General features: G+C 39.3%; 1 protein-coding gene across 7 annotated transcripts in view; it reads right to left on the bottom strand.

Annotated features, from left to right (window-relative positions):
• The window catches only part of CCDC191 (coiled-coil domain containing 191), a 104,713-nt gene that overhangs the window by 82,171 nt on the left and 5,026 nt on the right, over nucleotides 1-17,516 (bottom strand). For all 7 annotated transcript variants that reach the window (XR_014263036.1, XM_082460158.1, XM_082460159.1 and 4 more), the window contains 3 exons: nucleotides 14,761-14,902; nucleotides 3,704-3,847; nucleotides 149-327 (listed from right to left, as the gene is read on the bottom strand). Coding sequence is in view for 6 of the 7 variants with exons in the window: in XM_082460158.1 (XP_082316284.1) it covers nucleotides 149-327; nucleotides 3,704-3,847; nucleotides 14,761-14,902 (465 nt within the window). In the remaining variant the exon portion in view is untranslated. The remainder of the gene's footprint in view (nucleotides 1-148; nucleotides 328-3,703; nucleotides 3,848-14,760; nucleotides 14,903-17,516) is intronic.

Genomic DNA, 17,516 nt, shown 5'->3' with positions numbered 1-17,516 from the left:
TTCTTATATTTTATTTTTATTCTTTCTAACCAAACCACAGATGGCATCCTTTTTCACAATAAAGCCTAAGTCTTTATTTAAGCTTATTAAATGTGTTACACAAAAATTGCTTCCTGTTATCCATTTTAATTTTGCTTTTCCCTCCCACCTGCTTATGTCTCATCTCCATGGTAAGATGAGGATCCTTCTGCCACTTCTTGTCTTGGTTTTCATTCATTCCAAGATCTTCCAATATCCCAGAATCCACCACGTCTTTATGGAGCAGATGGTCTATGAATTTTTGAAAGGTGGTACTTTCGTCTTCTTCCTCCAAATAACCACATAAATCTGGGGGAAACATAACAACAACAAAGAAGGAAAAAATTTTTAATTTTTAAAAAATTTAATTTTAGTACAATTTCCATATTTATGTAAATAATCCTGGTACAATAAAAATACAAAGCTGTGAGTGTTCAATAAATAGTAACTGATAATGCCAGTTGGATGAATACAGCCCTCAGCAATTACCTTCAACTAAGAGGAAAAAACCTCCACTCATGAGGAATTGCCCTCACCCAAGTCACTAACTCCCTCACTGCCAAATTTAAAAGCTATTACTTTTACATTTATGTTACAAGGATCTAAACATCCTTGAGGACTCCATTGCTCTTTTTAAAAAAGGCTTTACTGTGGTATAATTGACATGCAATAAACTTGTAAATATTTAAAGTCTGCAATAAGCTTTGACATATATAGATACCAGTAAACATCATTACAATCAAGATAATGAATGTGTCTGTCAGCTGCAAAAGGGTCCTCATGCAGATTTGCAATCTCTTCCTCTCACTCTTCCCCATGCTCTTTGCCCTATCCCAGGCAACCCCAGACCTGCTTTCTGCCAACAGATTAGTTTAAATTTTCCAGAATTTGGTATCAATTAAATCATATACTATGTACTCTTTCTGGTCGTCCTTCTTTTACTCAGCATAATTATTTTGAGATTCATTCATGTTGTTGTATCAATAGTTTATCCCTTTTTATTGCTGAGTAGTATTCCACTGTATGGGCATACCACAATTTGTTCATTCATTCATCTGGGGATAAACATTTGGGTTGCTTCCAGATTTTGGCTATTACAAATAAAGTTGTTATGAACATTTGTGTACAAGTCTTTGTATGAACATTTGCTTTCTTTCTCTTGGGAAAATGCCTAGGACTGGAATGGCTGGATCCCATAAGTATGTGTTTAACTTTTTAAGAAACTGTCAAGCTGTTTTCCAAAGTGGCTATACAATTTTACATTCTCACCAGCAGTGTAGGAGGGTTCCAGTTCCTCCACATCCTTACCAAAACTTGGTATGATCAGTCTTTTAATTTAAGCCATTTTAATAGGTGCGTAGTGGTTACTCATGGTAGTTTTAATTTGCTTTTTCCTAATGACTAGCAATATTGAATATCGTTCTTGATGATGTTCTATTTAGTTCCATACATTATTGAAAATGGGGTACTGAAGTCTCCAACTGTTATTGCTGAATTATCTATTTCTCCCTTCAATTTTGTCAGTTTATGCTTCACATATTTTGGGGCTCTTTTGTTAGGTGCATATATATTTACACTTGTTATGTTTTCTTGATGGATTGACCCTTTTATTATTATAGAATGCCCTTCTTTGTCTTGAGCAACAATTTTTTATCTTAGAGCCTATTTTTTCTGAGATTAGTAAGCTGCTCTCACTCTCTTTTGGTTACTGTTTGCATAGTACATCTTTTTCCATCCTTTTATTTTCAAGCTGTTTGTGTCTTTGACTCTAGACTGTGTCTCCTGGGACAGCATATAGTTAGGTCATATTTTTAAGTTCATTTGGCCAGTCTCCATCTTTTGATTGGAATGTTTAATCCATTTACATGTAATGTAATTCTTGATAAAGCAGGATTTACGCTTGTCATTTTGGTATTTGTTTCCTATATGTCTCATGTAAATGCCCCTTGTCAGGATGAAAAATTTACCTTTTATTACTAGTTCGCTGAGAGTTTTAATCAGGAATCAATTTTGTCAAGTATTTTTCCTGTACCTATTGAGATAATCATGTTAGTTAATAATTTTTTAAAATAAATTTATTTATTTATATATTTATTTTTGGCTGTGTTGGGTCTTCATTGCTACACGCGGGCTTTCTCTAGTTGCGGCGAGCAGGGGCTACTCTTTGTTGTGGTGGCTTCTCTTGTTGCAGAGCACGGGCTCTAGGCGTGCGGTCCTCAGCAGCTGTGGCATGCAGGCTCAGTAGTTGCGGCGCATGAGCTTAGTTGCTCCACGGCATGTGGGATCTTCCTGGACCAGGGCTCGAACCCGTGTCCCCTGCATTGGCAGGGGGATTCTTAACTACTGCACCACCAGGGAAGTCCGTTAGTTAATAATTTTGATAAACATCCTTTTTTAATGACTAGGTAATATTTTTGTTCAATGTTTCAATCCCAAAAAAAAGTAATACTACAAGCATAAGATGAGTGAGGCCTGATAAGATACTAGAAGGTAATAACAAATCTAAGTAAAGAGATATAACTAGATATATTAGCACCATATGAAAGAAAGTAGCAGTTTCATTATATTTCAGACATGCTTCAGAATAAATATTACATACTGAAATGCCTCACTTTAATTATGATATCATTAAACTAGAAAACATCCAGAAGGTGGCAACCAGTATATCTAGAAACAATGTGATATAAAGAACTGTTGAGAGTACTGGTGCTATTTAATCTAGGAAGACTGATGTATATGAAAGATCAGATATGATTACAACTCCCACAAGAAAAGAAAAGACTGTTCTTGAGAGAGAGAACATGATATTATTTTCTGTTGCACAAAAGGGTAAAAGTTACTGAGGACAAAATCCTAATCCTCCTAACTAAGAGAGAATTTATGAATATTAGAGCCTCACAACAGCTGATGGGCTCCTCCCAGAGTGCAGGCTCCCTATCCTGGGAGGTGTTCAGGCAGAGATTGTATTAACCCATATTAGGGATACTATAGAAGGATCTCTGTCTAAGGGGGTGAAGAGGGTAGATCGGATTAGGTGATCTTGAGGAGTCCCTTAACTTTAAGGGCTCATCACTTTGTGATTTGCGAGCTGGGGATTTTGTAGTGTCCTAAACAAGGGAAATGCTGCAAGATGAGTTCATCAGGGGTGTCTCAGCCATGCATGGCAAGATGCCACCACCATCACTATGCCTACCCTTATGCTTAGGGAAAAAAATCTTAGACTCTTTGGGTACAACTGAGGAATCCTCACAAGTTAGCTATTTAACTTGTCTGACACTAACTCTGTGTACAAGTAATAACTTCCCTTATAAAGACATATGAAGCATTTTGTAAATACAAAATGAGATATCAATGTTTAAATATAGTAAAACACTTAAAAGCCATCAAAGTAAATGGTCATCCAACAATATATGGAAAGAGGCACTCTTAAACAGCATTAATTGCCATTATAATCATAAGAAGAATTACAAATAATAGAATATTTTAATTTTAAAATAACCACGAATTTACTGAGGATATAGATAAGTAATTTAAATTGAATCAAGAAAAATTAAAACCAATTACAAAACTAAGCAAAACACAGAAACGTCAAATAATATATCATTTATTATTCAAAACAATTAAAAAGATTTCTTGGACACATTCATTGGATGTTAAAGCTTAGCACACTTAAATAAGTTCTTACCATCGAACTTGTCATATTTCAAATGCCCGTTGGCTTCTGGCACAGGAGGGACATGTGACACAGTGTCTTCAGCATCACCATCCCCATCACTTGCTAGTTCTTGCTTAAGTTTGGTATCTAACCAGTCATTGACCAATTCCTGAGCTGTCAATAAAACAAAAACATCTTTTTACTTCGGAGACTTTCTTCATTTGCTGTTTTCATTCATTCAATAAATGTTAACTGAGCACTTATCATGTGTCAAGTACTGCTCTAGATGTTGGCAATACAGCAGTGAAAAAAACAGGAAAAATAAAACCTACCACCATGAACCTTATGTTCTAATTGGGGAAGAGAGACAATGAACAAGCAAGTCAGAAAAACAGAGCAGGAGAAGGAGAAATGGTGTACAAGAAATGAAAGATGGGTGTTGATAGTTTTAAATTAATTGGGTGGTCAAAGGAGGCCACACTGAGAAGACATTTGAGCAAAAAAGGGAAGGAAGTGAGGGAGTGAGCCATATGGCTATGTAAGGGAAAATTAATCTGTGCAGAGGGAAAAGAAGTGCAAAGGCCCTAAGGCAGTAGAGTGTCTAGTGTATTGGAGAAACAGCACGGAGGTGGTATGGCTGGAGGAATGAGTGAAGGGAGAGTAGTTGGAGATGAGGTGGAAGAGGTAATGTAGGGATCAGGTTTAGAGCAGTGGTTCTAGAGCAGTGGGGGTGATCTTACTCCCCAGTGGACATCTGGCAATGACTGTAGCCATTTTTGGTTATTACAACTGGGGAACTGGGTAGAGGCCAGGGATGCTGCTAAACATCCTACAATTCATAGGACAGGACCCACAACAAAACTTATCTGGCCCAAAATATCAACAGTGTTGAGGTTGAAAACACTTTGTTTAGATAAGTCTTGACAGCATTCTAGGTACTTTGGCTTTTACTCTGTATGTAATGGGAGGTTTTTGAGCAAAGAGGTAACATATTTTAAGAGCATCACTCTGATACTATGTTAAAATAGACTATACGGGGACAAGCTCAGAAGCCGGAGACAACAGTTGAGAGACAAATATCCAGAAAAGGGGTGATGATGGCCTGGACCTGAAGTGGAGGTACTAGAAATGCTCAGATTCTAGAAAATAATGTTTTGAGGTGGAGTTGACATGATTTGCTGATGGGCTGGATATGGGATGTGAGAGAAAGAACTCTACAAGGTTTTTGGCTTAAGCAACTACAGGATGGAGATGTCATTTACCGAGACAGGGAAGACCAAGGGAGCAGCAGGTTTGGACAGAAGATCAGGAGTTCAGTATCAGATGAGTTGGGTTTGAGATGCTTATGAGACATCCAAATAGGGATGTCAAATAGGTATTGGCTATATCATCTGGATTTCAAGGGAGAGGTCCAAGCTGAAGAAATAAATGTGGGTGTTGTCAGCATACAGATGGTATTTAAAGCCATAGAAATGAATGAGATCGGCAAAGGAGGAAGGTAGATAGAGAACTGGTTCAAGGACTAAGCCATGAGGAACTCTAGTATTTAGGGGTTGAAGAGATAAGGCAGAACCAGGTAAGTAGACTAGGAAGGAGAGACCATTGAGGTAGGAGGAAAATCAAAGAGTGTGATATCCTGGAAGCCAACCTCCATTTGGATTTCTTTCTTAGTGACATTCAGAAAATCTTCTTAATTATAGAGGTATGAGAGAAAATGTCTACTTTAGCAGTACTTTCATCATTATCATACAGCTCTTATGGATAGGGCATGGGTGTTTCAAAGAAGAAAAATGTCTATTTCAGTATTATCTTCATCATTGTTATTATCATTATTGCACAGCTCTAAGGGAACGGAGTGTTTCCAAATACTAAATGATGCCAAGAGACATTTAACATAGATAGGAATGCATGATATGTAAAAATAGAAAAAAATGAATCAAGGTGATAGAAACTAAGTGTAAAAAGTATGCAAGCAACAGACACTACTGGCCTTCAGAGGAAGGTAGAGAAAGGGAGCAGATATTTACTGAGACCCTGTGTACAATAGTTCACATATTTATAATAAATTATGTGTAAAATAATTTGGATCTACTAAATGCCATTTATTAGTAAATAGAGATTTACTATTAAGTGCTCCAAAAGAACAAGGAAAGAGAACGTCTCTTGGAGGGTTCAACTGTAGTAACGCTTCATGTTGGATCAGAGGCTTGACACCTACCTCAAAGCAGAGTTTCTCAAAGTATGTTCCCCAGAACACTAGTTCTTACTGAATATCAATAGACAGCCGATGACAGGAGGAAAAAAGGATATACACCTCTGAAACACATGTTCTGTTCATACACTAGTACTTTCTAATGTGGATCACTAGTTTCTCAGGATATTAATATGTAATTCAAGATAAAAAGAATTCAGGTTCTAGGAAGCTTGGAAAATGGGGTAAGTAAATATATATTTAACTGCAGGACTTTTTGGAAACCTTGAGTGGCTAAAGTATATTGTGTATTCCTATTGGTGGGGTGGGAGAAGGGGTGGGTAAGACATAGCCTTGCCAACTTCTGAATCAATCTCCTTTCTCCAACTCCAGTACCACCGACCACCCAAGACCAAGTGCCATTACAGCTCACAGAGACCAGTGCAATAGCCTCCCACTAGTCTCCCTTTTCCCTCTTTTTCTCCCCTATAATTCATTCTTCATATATTAAAAAAATTATCCTACTACATCTCTGCCTAAAACCCTTCAATGATGTCTAATCATACTCAGAATACAATCTAAATTCTTTCCCCAGGCCTATAAGGCCCTATGTGACATGTATTCTGCTCACTCCTGCAAGCTCACCTCCATGCGGAAGCTGCAGCAACACTGGTCTTCCTTCAGCTCCTCAAGCACACCATGCTTGTACTTTAACTTTTTATTTTTTTTTAACATCTTTATTGGAGTATAATTGCTTTACAATGGTGTGTTAGTTTCTGCTTTATAACAAAGTGAATCAGCTATACATATACATATAGCTCCATATCTCCTCCCTCTTGGTCTCCCTCCCAATCTCCCTATCCCACCCCTCTAGGTGGTCAAAAAGCACTGAGCTGATCTCCCTGTGCTATGCTGCTTCTTCCCACTAGTTATCTACTTTATATTTGGTAGTGTATATATGTCCATGCCACTCTCTCACTTTGTCCCAGCTTACCCTTCCCACTCCCCGTGTTCTCAAGTCCATTCTCTACATCTGCATCTTTATTCCTCTCCTGCCCCTAGGTTCTTTAGACTTTTTTTTTATTTTAGATTCCATACATATGTGTTAGCATACAGTATTTTTCTCTTTCTGACTTACTTCACTCTGTATGACAGACTCTAGGTCCATCCACCACACTACATATAACTCAATTTTGTTTCTTTTTATGGCTGAGTTATATTCCATTGTATATATGTGCCACATCTTCTTTATCCATTCATCTGTCAATGGACACTTAGGTTACTTCCATGTCCTGGCTATTGTAAATAGAGCTGCAATGAACATTGTGGTACATGACTCTTTTTGAATTATGGTTTTCTCAGGGTATATGCCCAGTAGTGGTATTGCTGGGTCATATGATAGTTCCATTTTTAGTTTTATAAGGAACCTCCATACTGTTCTCCATAGTGGCTGTATCAATTTACATTTCCACCAACAGTACAAGAGGGTTCCCTTTTCTCCACACCTTCTCCAGCATTTATTGTTTCTAGATTTTTTGAGGATGGCCATTCTGACTGATGTGAGGTGATACTTCATTGGAGTTTTGATTTGCATTTCTCTAGTGATTACTGATGTTGAGCATCCTTTCATGTGTTTGTTGGCAATCTGCATATCTTCTTTGGAGAAACGTCTATTTAGGTCTTCTGCCCATTTTTGGATTGGGTTGTTTGTTTTTTTGATTTTGAACTGCATGAGCTGCTTTTAAATTTTGGAGATTAATCCTTTGTCAGTTGCTTCATTTGCAAATATTTTCACCCATTCTGAGGATTGTCTTTTCACCTTGTTTATGGTTTCCTTGGCTGTGCAAAAGCTTTCAAGTTTCATTAGGTCCCATTTGTTTATTTTTGTTTTTATTTCCATTTCTCTACGAGGTGGGTCAAAAAGGATCTTGCTGTGATTTATGTCAGAGTGTTCTGCCTATGTTTTCCTCTAAGAGTTTTATAGTGCCTGGACTTACATTTAGGTCTTTAATCCATTTTGAGTTTATTTTTGTGTATGGTGTTAAGGAGTGTTCAAATTTCATTCTTTTACATGTAGCTGTCCAGTTTTCCCAGCACCGCTTATTGAAGAGACTGCCTTCTCCATTGTATATTCTTGCCTCCTTTATCAAAAATAAGGTGACCATATGTGTGTGGGTTTATCTCTGGGCTTTCTATCCTGTTCCATTGACCTATATTCCTGTTTTCGTGCCAGTACCATACTGTCTTGATTACTGTAGCTTTGTAGTATAGTCTGAAGTCCAGGAGCCTGATTCCTCCAGCTCTGTTTTTCTTTCTCAAGATTGCTTTGGCTATTTGGGGTCTTTTGTGTCTCCATACAAATTGTGAAATTTTTTGTTCTAGCTCTATGAAAATGCCATTGGTAGTTTCATAGGGATTGCAATGAATCTGTAGATTGCTTTGGGTAGTATAGTCATTTTCACACTGTTGATTCTTCCAATCCAAGAACATGGTATATGTCTCCAACTGTTTGTATCATCTTTAATTTCTTTCATCAGGGTCTTATAGTTTTCTACATACAGGTCTTTTTTCTCCTTTGGTAGGTTTACTCCTAGGTATTTTATTCTTTTAGTAGCAATGGTAAATGGGAGTGTTTCCTTAATTTCTCTTTCAGATTTTTCATCATTAGTGTATAGGAATGCAAGAGATTTCTGTGCATTAGTTTTGTATTCTGCTACTTTACCAAATTCATTGATTAGCTCTAGTAGTTTTCTGGTAGCAGCGTTAGGATTCTCTATGTATAGTATCATGTCACCTGCAAACAGTGACAGCCTTACTTCTTCTTTTCTGATTTGGATTCCTTCTATTTCTTTTACTTCTCTGATTGCTGTGGCTAAAATTTCCAAAACTATGTTGAATAATAGTGGTGAGAGTGGACAACCTTGTCTTGTTCGGTTCCTGATCTTAGTGGAAATGGTTTCAGTTTTTCACCATTGAGAATGATGCTGGCTGTGGGTTTGTCAATATATGGCCTTTATTATGTTGAGGTAGGTTCCCTCTATGCCTACTTTCTGGAGGGTTTTTTATCATGAATGGGTGTTGAATTTTGTTGAAAGCTTTTTTGCATCTATTGAGATGATCATATGGTTTTTCTCCTTCAATTTTTTAATATGGTGTATCACATTGACTGATTTGCATAAATTGAAGAATCCTTGCATTCCTGGGATAAACCCCACTTGATCATGGTGTATGATACTTTTAATGTGCTGTTGGATTTTGTTTGCTAGTATTTTGTTGAGGATTTTTGCATCTATGTTCATCAGTGATATTGGTCTGTAGTTTTCTTTCTTTGTGACATCTTTGCCTGGTTTCGGTATCAGGGTGATGGTGGCCTCCTAGAATGAGTTTGGGAGTGTTCCTCCCTCTGCTATATTTTAGAGGAGTTTGAGAAGGATAGGTATTAGCTCTTCTCTAAATGTTTGATAGAACTTGCCTGTGAAGCCATCTGGTCCTGGGCTTTTGTTTGTTGGAAGATTTTTAATCACAGTCTCAATTTCAGTGTTTGTGATTGATCTGTTTATATTTTCTATTTCTTCCTGGTTCAGTCTCAGAAGGTTGTGCTTTTCTAAGAATTTGTCCATCTCTTCCAGGTTGTCCATTTTATTGGCATATAGTTGCTTGTAGTAATCTCTCATGAGCCTTTGTATTTCTGCAGTGTCAGTTGTTCCTTCTACTTTTTCATTTCTAATTCTGTTGATTTGAGTCTTCTCCCTTTTTTCTTGATGAGTCTGGCTAATGGTTTATCAATTTTGTTTACCTTCTCAAAGAACCAGCTTTTAGTTTTATTGATCTTTGCTATCGTTTCCCTCATTTTTTTTTCACTTATTTCTGAGCTGATCTTTATGATTTCTTTCCTTCTGCTAACTTTGGGGGGTTTTTGTTCTTCTTTCTCTAAGTCCTTTAGGTGTAAGGTTAGGTTGTTCATTTGAGGTGTTTCTTGTTTCTTGACGTAGGATTGTATTGCTATAAACTTCCCACTTAGAACTGCTTTTGTTGCATCCCATAGGTTTTGGGTCGTCGTGTTTTCATTGTCATTTGTTTCTAGGTATTTTTTGATTTCCTCTTTGATTTCTTCAGTGATCTCTTGGTTATTTAGTAGTGTATTGTTTACCCTCCATGTGTTTGTAGTTTTTACAGATTCTTTCCTGTAATTGATATCTAGTCTCATAGTGTTGTGGTCAGAAAAGATACCTGATACGATTTCAATTTTCTTAAATTTACCAAGGCTTGATTTGTGATCCAAGATATGATCTATCCTGGAGAACGTTCCATGAGCACTTGAGAAGAAAGTGTATTCTGTTGTTTTTGGTTGGAATGTCCTACAAATATTAATTAAGTCCAGCTTGTTTAATGTATCATTTAAAGCTTGTGTTTCCTTATTTAGTTTCATTTTGGATGATCTGTCCATTGGTGAAAGTGAGGTGCTAAAGTCCCCTACTATGACTGTGTTACTGTTGATTTCCCCTTTTATGGCTGTTAGCATTTACCTTGTGTATGTGCTCCTATGTTGGGTGCATAAAGAGTTCCAACTGTTATACCTTCTTCTGGATTGATCCCTTGATCATTATGTAGTGTCCTTCTTTGTCTCTTGTAACAGTCTTTATTTTAAAGTCTATTTTGTGTGATATGAGAATTGCTACTCTAGCTTTCTTTTGATTTCCATTTGCATGGAATATCTTTTTCCATCCCCTCCCTTTCGGTCTGTATGTGTCCCTAGGTCTGAAGTGGGTCTCTTGTAGACAGCACATATACGGGTCTTGTTTTTGTATCCATTCAGCCAGTCTATGTCTTTTGGTGGGAGCATTTAATCCATTTACATTTAAGGTAGTTATCGATACGTATGTTCCAATTACCACTTTCTTAATTGTTTTGGGTTTGTTACTGTAGGTCTTTTCCTTCTCTTGTGTTTCCTGCATTGAGAAGCTCCTTTAGCATTTGTTGTAAAGCTGGTTTGGTGGTGCTGAATTCTCTTAGCTTTTGCTTGTCTGTATAGATTTTAATTTCTCCATCAAATATGAATGAGATCCTTGCTGGGTAGGGTAATCTTGGTTGTAGGTTTTTCCCTTTTATCACTTTAAGTATGTCCTGCCACTCCCTTCTGGCTTGCAGAGTTTCTGCTGAAAGATCAGCTGTTAACCTTATGGGGATTCCCTTGTGTTATTTGTTGTTTTTCCCTTGCTGCTTTTAATATTTTTTCTTTGTATTTAATTTTTGATAGTTTGATTAATGTGTGTCTTGGCGTGTTTCTCCTTGCATTTATCCTGTATGGGACTCTGTGCTTCCTGGACTTGATTAACTATTTCCTTTCCCATATTAGGGAAGTTTTCAACTATAATCTCTTCAAATATTTTCTCAGTCCCTTTCTTTTTCTCTTTGTCTTCTGGGACCCCTATAATTTGAATGTTGGTGCGTTTAATGTTGTCCCAGAGGTCTCTGAGACTGTCCTCAGTTCTTTTCATCCTTTTTTCTTTATTCTGCTCTGCAGTAGTTATTTCCACTATTTTATCTGCCAGGTCACTTATCTGTTCTTCTGACTCAGTTATTCTGCTATTGATCCCTTCTAGAGAATTTTTAATTTCATTTTTTGTGTTGTTCATCATTGTTTGTTTGCTCTTTAGTTCTTCTAGGTCCTTGTTAAACGTTTCTTGTAATTTCTCTATTCTATTTCCAAGATTTTGAATCATCTTTACTATCATTATTCTGAATTCTTTTTCAGGTAGACTGCCTATTTCCTCTTTATTTGTTGGGTCTGGTGGGTTTTTACCTTGCTGCTTCATCTGCTGTGTTTTTTTCTGTCTTCTCATTTCGCTTAACTTACTGTGTTTGGGGTCTCCTTTTCGCAGGCTGCAGGTTTGTAGTTCCCATTATTTTCGGTGTCTGCCCCCAGTGGCTAAGGTTGGTTCAGTGGGCTGTGTAGGCTTCCTGGCAGAGGGGACTGGTGTGTGTGTTCTGGTGGATGAGGTTGGATCCTGTCTTTCTGGTGGGCAGGACCACATCCAGTGATGTGTTTTGGGGTGTCTGTGACCTTATTATGATTTTAGGCAGCCTCTCTGCTAATGGGTGGGGTTGTGGTCCTGTCTTGCTACTTGTTTGGCATAGGGTGTCCAGCACTGTAGCTTGCTGGTCATTGAGCTGGGTGTTAGTATTGAGCTGGGTGTTAGTATTGAGTTGGAGATTTCTGGGAGAGCTTTCACTGTTTGATATTATGTGGAGCCGGGAGGTCTCTGGTGGACCAATGTCCTGAACTCGGCTCTCCCACCTCAGAAGCACAGGCCTGACACCTGGCTGGAGCACCAAGACCCTGTCAGCCACACGGCTCAGAAGAAAAAGTAGAACAAAAGAAGGGAAGAAAGAAAATAAAATAAAGTTATTAAAATAAAAAAAAATTATTAGAAATAAAAAAAAGTAAAAAGAAAAAAAAGAAAAAAAAAGAAAGAAAGAAGAGAGCAACCAAACCAAAAAACAAAGCCACCAATGACAACCAGCGCTAAAAACTATACTAAAACAAACAAACAAAGAAAACAGACAGAAATCTAGGACAAATGGTAAAAGCAAAGCTATAAAGACAAAATCACAGAAAGAGGCATACACATACACACTCACAAAAAGAGAAAAAAGTAAAAAAATATATATATATCTATATATTAAAAGAAAAAAGGAAGAGAGCAACAAAATCAATAAAACAAATCTACCAATGATAATAAACTCTAAATACTAAACTAAGATAAACATAAAACCAAAAACAAATTAGATGCAGAAAGCAAACCCCAAGTCTACAGTTGCTCCCAAAGCCCACTGCCTCAATTTTGGGATGATTTGTTCTATTCAGGTATTCCAGAGATGCAGGGTACATCAAGTTGATTGTGGAGATTTAATCTGCTGCTCCTGAGGCCGCTGGGAGAAATTTCCCTTTCTCTTCTTTGTTCGCACAGCTCCTGGGGTTCAGCTTTGGATTTTGCTGCACCTCTGTGTGTAGGTCCCCTAGGGCATATGTTCCCCGCTCAGACAAGACAGGGTTAAAGTAGCAGTTGATTAGGGGGCTCTGGCTCACTCAGGCTGGGGGGAGGGAGAGGTTTGGAATGCGGGGTAGCCTGCAGTGGCAGAGGCCAGCGTGACGTTGCAACAGCCTGAGGCGTGCTGTGTGTTCTCCTGGGGAAGTTGTCCCTGGATCTCAGGACCCTGGCATTGGCGGCTGCACAGGCTCCCGGGAGGGGAGGTGTGGATAGTGACCTGTGCTTGCACACAGGCTTCTTGGGGGCTGCAGCAGCAGCCTTAGCATTTCATGCCCATCTCTGGTGTCCACACCGATAGCTACGGCTCGCACCCATCTCTGGAGCTCGTTTAGGCAGTGCTCTGAGTCCCCTCTCCTCGCGTACCCCAAAACAATGGTCTCTTGCCTCTTAGGCAGTTCCAGACTTTTTCCCGGGCTCCCTCCTGGCTAGCTGTGGCACACTAGCCCCCTTCAGGCTGTGTTCATGCAGCCAACTCCAGTCCTCTCCCTGGGATCTGACCTCCGAAGCCCAAGCCTCAGCTCCCAGTCCCCACCCGTCCCGGTGGGTGAGCAGACAAGCCTCTCGGGCTGGTGAGTGCTGGTCAGCACTGATCCTCTGTGTGGGAATCTCTCTGCTTTGCCCTCTGCACCCCTGTTGCTGCGTTCTCCTCTGTGGCTCCGAAGCTTCCCCCTGCCACCCCCCGTCTCAGCCAGTGAAGGGGCTTCCTAGTGTGTGGGAACTTTTCCTCCTTCACAGCTCCCTCCCAGAGATGCAGGTCCCATCCCTATTCTTTTGTCTCTGTTTTTTCTTTTTTCTTTTGCCCTACCCATGTACGTGGGGAGTTTCTTGCCTTTTGGGAAGTCTGAGGTCTTCTGCCAGCGTTCAGTAGGTGTTCTGTAGGAGTTGTTCCACATGTAGATGTATTTCTGATGTATTTGTGGGGAGGAAGGTGATCTCCACGTCTTACTCCTCCGCCATCTTGAAGGTCTCTCTGTACTTTAACTCTTGATGCCACCTTTCCCACTGCCTGGGATGTTCTTCCTCCATCACAGCTCACCTGGCTCTTTCTTGTTATTCAGGTCCAAACTCGGATGACTTATCACTACCTGACCATTTATTTTTCGTTTTATTTATTCCCACTGCAGAATGTATACTCCATGAAAGCAAGGACTTCATCTCTTGTTCATAACCTTCTCTTCCAATGCCTAAAATAGTACCTGGCACAGAGTAACAATTTAATATATATATTGAATAAATGAAGAAATAATCTGAAAAACTGGAGACATAAATGATCTAAATGGAAATTGGCTTCCAGGACATGGCACCCTGGCTTCCCTCCTACCTCAGGGGTCTCTCCTTTCCAGTCTTCTTTGCTGGTCCCTCCTGATCTCTTCATCCCTAAACAGTGGAGTTCCTCAGGGCATCAGTAACTAAAATACTGAATTCCAGAGGAGTAAATGTTTTGGGGAGGCAGGGAGGTGAGGTCAGCTTTAGACTCTCTTCATAAGGAACAAAGTTGATTTATAAACTAGTGGTCAGATTATCTGTATGATAGTAGATCAAGTTAACAAGGTGCCCTCTGTGCCACAGGATTAATATCTTACACTTACTAGATAACTGTGTTATGTCAAAACTGCCTCTGGATGTGGTTCTACTTCAAGAGACAAAATAAGCCTTAAATGTAAACTGACTTGTAATATTGGAGTTAGAGTAAATTAGCTTCAGGGAAGTAGAAACAAACAAAAATTAAGAACAAGAGAAAGAAAAGCTTTCATTTCATACTTTGAAATACATTATGAGTTATGCTGTAGTAGGTTGTACTCCAAAGAATTGTTAACATCGCAGTAAAAAATGTATTCTCTTACCTTCTGCATAGACTTCATCATGATCCTCTATTTGCTCAGGTGTTTCCAAATCTACAATTTGGCCCCAAAGCCTTCTGGATAAATCTGAATTTCCAGCAGAAAATGCTTTTGAAACTGCAAATTCTGAAGCTTTCTCCACTCTCTTTAAAAGAAAAAAGAAAAAATCCACTAAGATGACAGCTTTCTTCAGGGTTAAAGAATTTCTCTCCTATTTAAGAATCTGATTTTCTACCAACTACCACGATACTTTCATTTTTCCATTTTTAAAGGAACTCTGAGGTTTAAACATCCACCCTAAATAATTTCATTCATTAAACATGTGATTAATTACAGTATTTTACCAAGTTTTAACAGGTGTTCACAATGTTTATATTTGAACAAAAGGTAATTTAAGCTTTAGATAACTTTTGTTTAGAGTATTAGTAACGGGATCCTGACACCTGGATATTTTATTTAAAAAAATATATAATATTTTATTAGCTTCCATGCCACTAGGACTTGCATATGAATACGAACCAGAGGCAGGTAGCTACACTTCCTCAAATTACTACCTCTGAAAGGAACTTCCCATCATATATTAGGCAAACTGTAAGTTCAAAAAAAGTGGGATAAACAGAGTCATTGAACTGCAGCAATCAGGAATATTTTAACTCAACAGAGAGAATCTAGTAAACGCATGGCCAAATTCACAGGAACGGGGAAGGGATTAGCAGAGGCGGACAAACTCTTGCACGGTACAAAAAGTGTATTTTACAATTAACCCCCGACTTCCCCCCCTCACCCCACAAGCCGGCTTTTCTCCACGCCTGTTGTGTTCCCAGCCTTCCAACTCAGGTAGTGACAACTCTATTCTTTCAGTTCATCAGGACAAAAATCTTGGAGGCCTTCTTGAATCCACTCTCTGTTATCCCACACATAATCTGTCAGGAAATCTGTTGACTCTGATTTCAAGATATATCCAGAAGCTGACCCCTTCTTGTTACCTCCAGTGCTCTCACCCTGGTCCAAGGCACCACCGTTTCCTGACACGTTTTCTGGAATAGTCTCCCACCACAGCAGCCAGAGAAACCCTTTTAAAATGAAAGCCGTCTCATGCTAACTACACTCCAAACCCTTCAATGGTTCCCTAGCTCACTCAGAACAGAAGTCGAAGTCCTCATGACGTGCTCCGTGGTCCTGCAACATCAGGCCCTTGGTGAGCGCTCTAAGCTCGCCCGCCGCGCCTCCCACCGCTCACTCTACCTCAGCCACTCTGACTTCCTTCCTCATTCCTCCTTAAATGTGCCCAGTGCATTCCCACCTCAGGCCTCTGTGCTTTCTTCCCCTCTGACTGCTCTCCTCCAGAAGGCCGTACTACTCTTTCCCTCCCCTCCTCAAGTCTTTACTCAAATGTCACCTTCATAGCAAGGCCCGCTCTGACTACCCCTTAAAGAATCGTAACCACCCTCCTCCTGGCTCTCCCTGTTCCCCTCAGCAGTTCTGACTTTCTCTATAGCACTTATGACCTTATAACATATTTTATCGTTTATCGTCTCCCCTAACTTGAACATAAGCCAGGATTTTTGTCTTTTTCATGCGTGAAACCCCTAGCACCTAGAGCAGTGCTTGGTACCTAACAGATGCCCCATCAATGTTTGTTAAAGAATGAATATGTTAAAGAGTTATTCAAAAAAGCCACACTTTCCCGTAGTTTATATTGTTGTCTGGCCTATTTTGAAAACGATTTTTCCTCTTGCCCTTCGTGGAAAGACCGGTAGTACAACTGTCAAAACCTGCCATGGGCTTTACCTTTTAAACTCTCAAGGGTTTCGTATACTAAGTTTGAATTAGACAGAAGCAGAGGAATAAAGTTGAAAAGGTAAGGGTAACTTGGAAAAGATGTAGAAAATAGAACATATGGGAAAAGATATGAATCAGAAGAAAAATGATCTAATCAGGGTTAGAGTCAAGAAAGTAGCATTTACTCTCTATGAGGTCACTCTGGAGAGATCTGTTTCCCACCTTATCTTTCCATATATGTCCCCTTCTTCCATTTTGAGTGAGTGGTCCACTCAAGTGGATTTGGAAATCTTAGTTCTAGAGGTTGTAACAGTTTAGGGTACACCCAGAGTTGGGATATATTAGGCAACAAAATCAGACAAGAAGACAGAGGAGTGAACAGAGAGGTATTAAGAGAAGCAAGAGGAAACAGTGTCACGAAAAGATAATGGAGGAGAGAATTTCTAGAATAAAAAAGTGATAACTAGGGCTTCCCTGGTGGCGCAGTGGTTGACAGTCTGCCTGCCAGTGCAGGGGACACGGGTTCGAGCCCTGGTCTGGGAAGATCCCGCATGCCACGGAGCGGCTGGGCCCGTGAGCCACAATTACTGAGCCTGCACGTCTGGAGCCTGTGCTCCGCAACAAGAGAGGCCGCGATGGTGAGAGGCCCGCGCACCGCGATGAAGAGTGGTCACTACTTGCCGCAACTAGAGAAAGCCCTCGCACAGAAACAAAGACTCAACACAGTCATAAATAAATAAATAAATAAAAGAACGTGAATTTCTTTTAAAAAAACAAACAAACAAACAAAAAAAAGTGATAACTGTATCAAACAGACATTAAAAAGTTTGAGGACAAAGAACGGACCACTGGATTTAGTCAGGAAGTCATTTATGACAACTTTCTGTGGAGTGGTAAGAAGTAGAAACTGAAGGAAAATAATTTTGGACCCAAGAGGATAATAAAAACACAAAGGCAAGGAGTCCAGGCTATACATC

The sequence above is a fragment of the Balaenoptera physalus genome (assembly GCF_965194825.1).
Source record: "Balaenoptera physalus genome assembly, chromosome: 4".
Lineage (NCBI taxonomy): Eukaryota > Metazoa > Chordata > Mammalia > Artiodactyla > Balaenopteridae > Balaenoptera > Balaenoptera physalus.
The sequence above is the reverse complement of the archived record's forward strand: the minus strand, read 5'-3'. Positions and strand labels throughout refer to the sequence as shown.